At 42.4% G+C, this 10,537-nt stretch overlaps 1 protein-coding gene across 1 annotated transcript; it reads right to left on the bottom strand.

Annotated features, from left to right (window-relative positions):
- Positions 1-1,501: 1,501 nt before the first annotated feature.
- On the bottom strand, positions 1,502-10,202 carry LOC123444002 (long chain acyl-CoA synthetase 4-like). Its single transcript, XM_045120597.1, has 19 exons — positions 9,962-10,202; positions 9,002-9,065; positions 8,800-8,889; positions 8,526-8,582; positions 8,315-8,363; positions 7,863-7,939; positions 7,270-7,309; positions 7,091-7,185; positions 6,499-6,666; positions 6,303-6,413; positions 6,133-6,220; positions 4,802-4,868; positions 4,381-4,456; positions 4,175-4,292; positions 3,535-3,780; positions 2,684-2,823; positions 2,332-2,514; positions 2,111-2,230; positions 1,502-1,886 (listed from the first exon to the last, which is right to left on the bottom strand). Exons 1-19 carry the CDS (start codon positions 10,111-10,113, stop codon positions 1,851-1,853), a joined length of 1,977 nt encoding a protein of 658 aa, XP_044976532.1. The 5' UTR covers positions 10,114-10,202; the 3' UTR covers positions 1,502-1,850.
- Between the last annotated feature and the right edge of the window lie 335 nt (positions 10,203-10,537).

Below are 10,537 nucleotides of genomic sequence, written 5' to 3'. Positions count from 1 at the left end.
CCCCGTCCAATCCATTACCTGCTCTCGCGTGGGCAACAGTGCAGCCGGCCGTACGATGACCGAAGCCGGCTACGCAAGGCGACACGCCTAACGCGGCGCATGCCGCGGCGTAACAAGCATGCACCAATGACGAGGCCCGATTGGCGGGCGCCGGATCCAGGCGGGACCCAACAGCCGACGGGCTCCCACTTGCGACAAGACTTCTCGAGCCAGTGGGCCCCTTGGCTGGCTCCAGAGGCTGTCAGTCGGGTCCCACCCGGTACCTTCTATTCTTATTGTAAGCCACGGGGCTGGCGTATAAAACTCCCTGGCACTGCCTCATGCAAGGGGTCGGACGATCACGCACCCACACACACAGGAGGGGAAAAGAGAGCACTCATCCCCTTCTTCTTCCTCCAACGTACAGCTCAAGGGAAATATGATATCTCCAGCCGGATCATCAACCAACTCAAGCAGGACTAGGGGTGTTATCTTCCAAAAAGAGGCCCGAACCTGGGTACTTCGTGAATCTCGCACCACTCATTCCCAATCCCATTTCCGGAGCCCGACGGCACCCTTTCGGTCCCAACCACGTACGATTAGCCTCCCCATGGCATCCGTCCGAAGAAAACGACGACAATCATAGAATTTTGTTTCACTGAGTCTAGGCTAATGTTTTTTCTATGAAATGCAAAAAATAGAAAGAATTCCTTCATAGGAATAAAATTATATTCCTACATGCCAAAGGAATCTAAAGAAAGTTTTCTACAAAAATCATTTCTATACAATTCCTACAAAATTTCCCCAAACCAAAGAAGGCTTTAGAGGATTGAAATTCTTAGTGATTTTTTCTACGTTGATCTTTTGATTCATAGGATTAAAACCCATAGAATGTTTTTTCCTTTGAAATAATTTGTACTACATTTCATAGAAAATCTAACATCTACTCCAATCTTTTTCTACAATTCCTTCATTTTTTATGGGGTCAAATACTCCTTGTTAATTCTATAGGATTCAAGTGGCTGCCACTTCGATCCTATGTTTTTTCTATTCTTATGTCTTCATAATCCTGCGAATCAAAGAGGCCCTAAATTGCCCGTACATTGTAACAAGGAATACATGACAGAAAACCATTAGTTCCACGCTATATTCAGTCACGACAGAAAACCATTAGTTCTAAGCTAAGTTCAGTTAGTTCTATCGTGATGCGCGTGTTCCTTGGCAATGAAGCAAACTCTAGGGTGCGGGTGCTCCGCACCGTTACCTATCTTATCTTGAACCAAAACTAACTTCTACAGTTCTACTCTTCTAGTCATGAACTTTTTACTCTGTTGTAGCATCAGAGATAAGTTCCAATGATAGTACTCAGACGAAGGAACAGACAAAAAAAGTACTCCGGCCGTTTCATAATATAAGAACGTTTTTAACACTAGTATAGTATAAAAAATACTCTTATATTATGAGACGGAGGAGGTATTTACGAAGGTTTGTATCAACAAAATGGATTCCTTGAGCTCAGACGGAAATAATAACGCGGTATTTGAAGAAAGAAGCAAGGGGACACGGAAAAGGGCCACCCAAGCATCACGAGTATCTTAAGACTGAACCGGGGGATGTTTCTTGCTGCTAATCGGTCGTTGGTAAAATGGCAGTTTCAGAGCTCAAACAACTGGAAACGGTGTCTGCCATTATGCATGCTACTACATTGCCCATTTGCCACATACTAAAAAAACGAATTCTGAAAGAGCATTACATCATTCTTCGATCCAAGCTAGGGACATATACACAATATAACGTAGCACTTTTGAATTTGGTACTTCTGTCAGCTCCTTGGGTGTCGGGAATCTTGATTTTACTTGTTCTAGACGAGCTCATTTAGCACTTTTGTACATGTTGTCAATTGCACCCTGCAAATAAATGTAATAAGGTTAGCGTTGCTCGCTGCTCGCTGCTCATTTAACAACTGCATTGGTTTTCTGGTGGTTTGAAAAAGGGCAAGATGATTAATTCAAGGGACAAGAAGCAAATTGCACAAGGTCGTCCATGCATGTAAACGTGTTTTTTCTATTTATATGTTGCGGCGGATGTAAACGACATATGCTGCTCACAACAGCAATTGGATGAGCAATACCTGGTAGTACTTGAGCAACTGGGGCCGCTTCCTTTTATATGTTGGAGTGATCAAGTCGCGTTCCATGTCAAACGGCACTGGGTCAAGATGTACAGCTCTTATCATTTCAAAACCTTTGAGCTGCACAAAGATATGTAGAAAGTTAAGCTGCGCACTGGAGTTAGCAGTGAATATAATCAGAAAAAAGAGCAAAACAGAAAACAGAAAACAAATAATTTCACCTTCTTCTCTTTTCCTGTTTTTGAAAGTTCACCCAAAATATATTCTTTTGCTTTCGGATTCTCACACAGTGCCTCAAAATCACCACTGATTCCGTTTCCCTCAGCCCAGCTCTCAAGAGCTTCCTTGTTAGGATTGACTACGGCAACAAGGAATGACTCGAAACTATTTCCATATACCCATATCTGGACAAATGTTTGCAAAATAGAAGAAAATATTTTAGATTATTACCATAGAATAATTCTGTCAACAATACGTACGACGAAGCATGATTAAACTATTTCGACCGATTGTCATATAAAGAACAATGCTACAGAAGAAAAATGTAAATCCTGAAAATTGAGCTCTATATACCGAGTCTATAGCAGAAACAACACCGTAAATGTTCTCCAAATTTTCAACTGCTACATATTCTCCTTGTGAAAGCTTGAAGATATTCTTTTTGCGGTCTATGATTTTCATACTTCCATCAGGTTGCCACTCACCAATGTCTCCTGTAAGCAGAAAAAATGGAAAAAAAATGTTTTGAATCTCCACTTCGGATGAGACACAATATAGAATAGTTTGTGCAGGATAATGACTACGCCAACTAGAGCCTGGAGCGACTTTCTCGTTAGAACTGTTACGTACTCCCTCCGTACCTAAATATAAGACCTTTTAGAGATTTTACTATGAACTACATACGGATGTATATAGACATGCTTTAGAATGCAGATTCACTCATTTTGCTTCGTATGTGTCCATAGTGGAATCTCTAAAAGGTCTTATATTTTGGAACGGAGGGAGTATTAGGGTCTGTTCGGAGGCCCTCCGGCTCCGCAACCCCACTCCCGGAGTTGGTGGAGCAGCAGCTAAAAAACGTGGAGCGGGGGAAAGGGTGCTCCCTAGATCCTCAGATTTCAGAGAGCTGGAGGATCACCGAACAGCTCCTTAAACAGTGTGATCTCTGTAATACTGTTACCCCAGCTAAGGTGAGAAAGGACATGCAAACTAGGACCCAGATTAACTCGGGTGAACTCTGATCTTCCATATGTTCACTAACATGTGAAGCGATAATGCCACACATTCAGAGGCCTAGAATGTTTAGAACTACCGGGCATAAGAAATACTAGTCATTTGACAAATGCTTATGCTCCATTCTTTACTTTTGCAGCGACTACATAGTGGAAATAGATGACAACTTAAACATTGAAAGCAAGACGTACCAGTATGGAACCATCCATCAACCAAAACTTCCTCTGTAAGGTCTTCACGCCTGTAGTACCCTGAGAATAATGTTTCTCCTTTGATGCAGATTTCTCCACGAGGTGTGCTTGCGAGTGCATCATAATTCATGTCAGGGACAGATTCTAGACGGGCATCAATATTTGGCACTGGAGGACCAACAGTCCCTATCATGGACATCTGATTTGGTAGTGAGACAAATGATCCAGCACAAGTTTCCGTGAGACCTAACATAGAAGAAATAGTGGCAAGCCAGAAGTGATAGTTAGGTTGGAGAAGAAAGGCGAACAATAAACATCAGCTTATACAGATGAAGGACTGACCTAATTTAGGTAAGAGAACATACACAACTCTCTTTTTTATGTTGTGAACCAGTTTAAGAATAGTGCACTAAAGAACATATAGTTCTGTTCAAAGATAAGCATTTTTATTGATAACATAGATCACAAAAGCCAGCATGGTTATACTTGTTATCTTTGAAAACGGTCGATCTACTCCATACAATAAAAATAATAAAGTTTACTGACCAAATGGAATAGAACAGAAACATCAGGCAATCATGCAACTTGAACGATCATAACAGTAAAAAAACGTATCACAAGAAGAGAAAACAAGATGTACCATATCCTTGCAAAACATGTGCGCATGTCACCACCCGCAGGTATTCTTCCACATGAGTGGCAAGTGGAGCAGCTCCAGATAAAATTACACGGACATTTCCTCCAAGACCTTCTTTCACCTTAATTGCAATAAACACAATTTCTAGAATATGAAGGCAGCAAGTTCGGAACATCATACAAAATGAAGTGACTGTCAAGCTGAAATACCTTACTGAAAACTACTTTGTCACATATTGCAGCAGCTTCATTGTGCTTAGCTCCCCTCATCATTCTAAACTGCTTGCTGCAAAACAAAATGTCTACATCATACTTGGATTTGTGACAGGTGAGGTCCTTTAATGATACAATCAGAATGTAGCTAGCCTAAGGCCAGGGTTAGGAGGGCTGTATGCCTGCATCCACAGGTCCAGCCCAAAGTAATAGAGAGTAAGTAGGCAACTTTTGGCCCAAAACTCTGGATCCCAAGAGACCAGCAGCTCCTAACCCAGGATACCACTCCTCTTGGCCCAGTCCTGTGGCTACGACACTTAATAATTGAAGAACTTGGCATGAAGTCACTGGAAGTGCAAGCAAGTATTCCACACTTCCACGCAATAAAAGTTAACTTCTCTGAGATTAGCAAACTTACAATTTGTAAGCAAGATTGAACATTGTACTCTTTATGAAACCACCAGATGAGATTTTAGCTTGAAGCCCTGAAAAAATTGTAAAGCAAAGGGATGAACATTATGTAAATAGTTGCACTCAGAATTGGCTCCAAGTTCTTTTGAACTTCAAACAGTAGAAGCAGATTGTGATAATGGATAGCCCAAGAACTATGCACCAAGTTAATGCATGGACATGCATCAACAGCGAAAAGAACCACAGAAAGGGAGGGTACAACCATGCACGTGCCGCCAGTCAAGCACCGCCTGAGGAGATAGACCAACATTCTGTGGGAGTTACGAGAAGAAGCCCAGCCTACGACACAAGCATTTTTCTTTTTCATTTTCCCTGGGTAAGCGATCAGAGGAGGGGCATATCACTTTTCCGGACTTGGGTGAGGTGGACAGCATATGCTCATCCGGTTGTCTGGCAATAGCTACAAGAAGAGCAAGGCCACAGAGGGGACGGGTCAGAACAAGAGGAGACAGACGCAGCAAACTTGGGAGGCAACCAGCCCTGGGGCCGCTGGTGAACTGACAGGCACGGAGGAGCATTTTTTTGTCAGAAGCCATGGCGATGTTTTGCTGGAACTGCCAGGGTTTGGGCGCATCCTGGTTCAAGACATGCTGTGCCTCGTGCAACCTCACCGACAGGAGCTTGTGTTTTCTCAGAAACAAGACAGAGAAAAGATGTGGCAGAGGGGTTGCATTGGAGGTTGGGTCTTATACAGGTAATTACTGCTACTGAGCAGGGGAAAGGGGGTAGTTTTTAGCTCTGTTTGGGGATGAGGGTGTGTCAGTCGAGTTAATAAATCTAGGCAGTCGTTTTATTAATCTATTCATTCATGATATGCCAAACGAAACAAAATGGAGATGCACGTTTGTTTATGGCGAGTCCCAAAACTATTTACGTCATCATATGTGGGATCTCCTCTTCTGCATCAGGGCCTTGGTTCCTTGGCTGATGGCAGGAGATTTCAATGAAATTTGGGAGTATCTAGTAATTATCAATGGAGTATATTTGAAGTGACAAAAGGATTACAGTACATGTTAATAAGTGCTATATGACCGGATATTACTTTTGGTCTATTGTACGTAGCCTTTTCCTACATTTCTGCAAGAGGCTGTTTCCGGGACTTGAACCCGTGGTCACAAGGCAGCAGCTTTACCACTGTGCCAAGGCCCCATGTGGGCCTCTATCTTATTCCTACAATTAATGTAGGAATTATAGTCTGTCAACAGTGAACATGAAAGCTCTCTGTAACCTTGTTTTAATACTAGATAGAAATGTTAAGCGACTCAAGCAGGCCCTTACCAGAAAATATCCGATCAAGAACACGTGGGACAGCACATAAGATAGTTGGTTTCAGTGTCCCAATATCCTCAACCAGTAACTTAACATCCTGCACCATATTTTAAACAGTCAATACAGGGGCAAAAGCACAACCCCAAGAAGGATTCAGGTGAACACATAATGATGCTTACCCCACGCCAAAATCCAATAGATGCACCATGGAACATAAACAGCTCTTCCACAACTCGGTCAAAGATATGAGCAAGAGGAAGGTAAGACATATAAACGTCTGTTTCCTCCAGCTGAGATTATCACATAGCAAAAGAAATTATATGTTAATTGGTCGTGAGGTAAGATTACATGGCATAATGGCTGCTGGCATCTTACCCGCTCGTTTACAGAGTTAAGAAGCCTATCCACACCTGCAATGAGACAGATAATGCTCGCATTGGAGATCAATACACCTTTGGGGTCACCAGTAGTTCCACTAGTATACATTATAGTGCATATATCTGTCCTTTGATTCACTGGAAGGTCAAATTCTTGGTCACCTGCCTGCAGATAAGATTTCACAAGGAAAGTACATAGTTAATAACTGTGTAGATAAGATCGTCTCAGTAAAATGTTTTTACATCAATTAGAAAACTAGAATAGTTGCATCTTTGATCTATTGTAAGTGCGAATGCACTGTGTGATCTAGCACAGGTAGCAAAAATTATCTAAGGATATCTGATCACAGATGGTAACAACAAATGAACAAATAACTTGACAAGTTTGCAGCCAATAACCGTTAGATTCCTTATTTCTGAGGTTCCACGAATGAGATTATGTTAAATGTTTGCTCATCCAGTCATTCACTACACTGAGGATACAGTTAGACATAATACTGAAGTGCAGAACTCCACATCATGATGAAATATTCATATTTAAGAAACAATATTCAGAAGAATCAACATACAAAGCTGACAACCTATCTTACCAAAGAAAGGAACTCATCCCATGAGTATATTGACAGCCCGTACTTGGAAACTTCTTCCTTTTGTTCTTGTGTCACTTTACCAAAACTCACAATGGCTACAAACAAAATAATATATTTGCTTATCAGTGGAAACATTTGGTATTAGACGATGAAATCTATCTAGGATAAGTGAAACTCACTTTTCAAGAACTCAGTTGACTTAGGAAATGTCTTCAACAGCTGTAAAATCGAGATAAAAGAGATACATTAATAACAGAAAACCGATTAGCATAATTGCACCACAACTGTGATAATTTTGGCCATGTTGAACATAAATGGACAAAATCACAAAATACAACCGTGTTGAAATAAGGTAATTGCTCAACAGCAGAGAGTTGTGTCGACAAATGGAATGTCTTCTATTACTACGAACTAAGGCTTCTACTAATCCAAACATCTCTTATGGAACTCTACAGAGCATAACTGACAACATGAAACTTTTGAAGCCTTGTTTGGTTGGCCCCAAACCAGCCAGGATCTCAGCCCAAGAAAACTGGGCTTGCCTGGGATTGGGCTACCCAAAATGGGCTTTAGGGATATAAAAGACAGTCGATATACTGCTTTGTAGTGTTTCCACTTTCCTAAGTTACCGACCAAATAGGGGTCATTGGGTCAACATGCATCAATGCATCATCCCCCAGGCAAAGGCATGAATACCAAGTATTGAAAAGAGAAGTTCATGGGACATCGCAAGCATACAAATTCTACATATGAGATGATGAAGGAAACAAACCTCTGCAACTTTCTTTTCCTCTGCAAAAGCAATCTCAACTTCTGCATGGCACAAAATAAACTCTATCGCACCAGCCCCTACAGAAAGAGCATTGTCAATAAGCAGGTTGAACTGTACCATCAGTATTGTTTCTTTTATATGTTTGTGATGTACCAACTGGGGAAAAGGATCTGTACTTAAGAATGTTCAATTGCATAGTGCTCTGCTCAGATATTAGATTACTTGTTTGCCACATGTTTCAAGGATGTGGTGGGGCTTTTCATTCTTTTTTTAAGATGTGATCTTCACTTGATCATGATTACAGAAATCTTAAATAGTGCAAAGCATATGAATATCGAGACCCACTTCTCAATAAGTGTACAATTCCTTGGTGCGCAACAACAACAAAAACTGAAAGAGGGGCGTACTGCAAGCCCATCAATGTCATAAAATGGAGATGTCAGGATATATACCAAGAGTGTCATATAATGGAACACAGTAGATTCCATGCGCATTGCAAGCCTGCAGGGGATAGAGATTGCAAGTGAATTAAGTTTGTAAGAGATACATGACAAGCATAGTAATCTTGATTGGTTAAGGAAAACTCCAGAAGTCCAACACGATAAAAATAGTTACTTGTTACAAGAATGAATTAAATGCTGCACCAGTAGAACAAGATTTTACCTCCATCGTGATAATCCATTCAGGGCTATTGGCACCATATATACCGCAACGACTGCCCTGCAAAATTATCCAGTTTAAACTTTTGTAATCAGCATGAAATAACCTTAATCATGAAACATCAAAGTGACTCCCCTGAGCTAATAAAAAGTTCACATAATGTTTAATTCATGTGTTCATTCAAGATGAGAAAACATATAACCTCACTGGAAACTATTGTAAGTAAATTAGCATTAGAGTTAATAGAATAGCAAATATATGAGAAACGAGAGCAAACCTTGGTGAGTCCACAGCTCCTAATAGAGTTACCGATTTTATTTGCAATGCCAAACACCTCCTTATATGTCCTCCAGACGTATGCACCAGCCTATTTGTTTATATCACACAAAATAATACTTTAGCAAGAATTCTACTGTTTTTATATTCCAGGGGGGGTATAAGTTGTAATCGACCAACTGAAATAATCGACCAAATGGTACCTTCCCATCAACAATCTCACGGTGACCAAGCATTCTGTTGTTTGGATACTTCTCCACTGCCATTCTGTGTATGAGCACACATCATTGACACTCAAAACTAAATAAGCTCAGTAGGACAAAAGGTCGCCAGATTTAAGAGTTTTAGTAGCAAGTCAACAGTGAAAATGCAACGAACCAACTTGCTCGGTTAATTTCGTTAACTAACCCGGAACAAACCAGACACTATTGACCAATATGACATCAGCGTTCCCACCCACACAAGACTATGGAGAAACTGAACTCAATTTGATGACAGGTTTGCATGGTCAGCGATTTGATTTTTTTCACAGCTGATTAACAGTTTTAGTGGGCCATGAAGGAGCAGGAAATAGTACTGCTGAGTTCGAACTAGTAATCTTAACTTTATTCCTCTGCTTTGAAGAACATTATCACTCCATAGAAAAAGCGTACTGATCCAGAATTCAAGGGAATTTAAAGAGAGAGTCTATACAACTGCCCAACTAACTAACAGAGTAACTAAACTGGATTTCGGAGCCGAAATGCAAAGAGAAAAAAATCAGATAAATGCAGAGTTGGGCTATTCTGTCGAGGGCGTGGGGGACAGATCCCGAGGGCTAGCATACGCAAGCAAACTGACATAAATGCCATAAAGAATAGGGTTCATGCAAGTAGTTGGACGGGAGGCATACGAGAATCAGGCATATCAAATCCCGGTTTCGTGTACTACAGGAGTACTAGCAAGGACAGCGACAAATAACCGCAAACAAATAAATGGAGGAAAAGATCCTCCGCATGCCACCCACTACGCGTGAACAGAACCACCGGATTCAATCCTTTGACTGACGCCGCCGAAAAGAGAAATAATCCAGGAGCCGTCCGGGCTCCCCCACCGCTCATCAACGGAGCAAATGATGAAGCAAGCAGGGGGGGAGCCCGGAGGAGCAAGGAGGGAGAGCTCACCGGAAGATGTCGTAGCAGCTGTCCAGGCCGGGGACGGGCGCCGGGAAGCCGTCGCGGGCGAAGGCGCTCCGGTAGGCGGGCCCCACCGAGGGCCGGCCGTCGGCGGCCGGGCGGCCCTCCTCTACCTTCACCACGTGCTGCATCTCCGCCATCCCTCCTGCTTGCTCCGGTAGCGGCGCGCTCCAAGCCTTGCCTTGCCTTGCCTTGCCTGCCTTGCTAGTTGCTACGCTTCGGAATGGACCGAAATGGCAAGAGGCGTGGAGACGGGGGCCTAAATACAACACTCCTTGACAGAAATATTGGTGTGTGTTTTTTTTCTTTTTTGAGAACAAATATTGGTGGGTGGGTGCAGCGGAGAGCGGTGGGGGCAGCTGGCATGGACAGTGGGAGGACGGGCCGGGCCGCTGGTTGGTGGGGCAGGTGACCGGTGCGCGGAACGGCCGACCTTCTCCTTGTCGAGACTCCTCGGGCGGTCGCTCATCCACACGTATCTACTTACATGGACCTGGCATTTTTGCGAACAGGGATATTGGTGGCATCAGCTTTCAGCTCTCCAAGATTTATTTTATTTTTGAG

This window comes from Hordeum vulgare, chromosome 3H, assembly GCF_904849725.1.
Source record: "Hordeum vulgare subsp. vulgare chromosome 3H, MorexV3_pseudomolecules_assembly, whole genome shotgun sequence".
In the NCBI taxonomy this organism is placed as follows: domain Eukaryota; kingdom Viridiplantae; phylum Streptophyta; class Magnoliopsida; order Poales; family Poaceae; genus Hordeum; species Hordeum vulgare.
The sequence above is the reverse complement of the archived record's forward strand: the minus strand, read 5'-3'. Positions and strand labels throughout refer to the sequence as shown.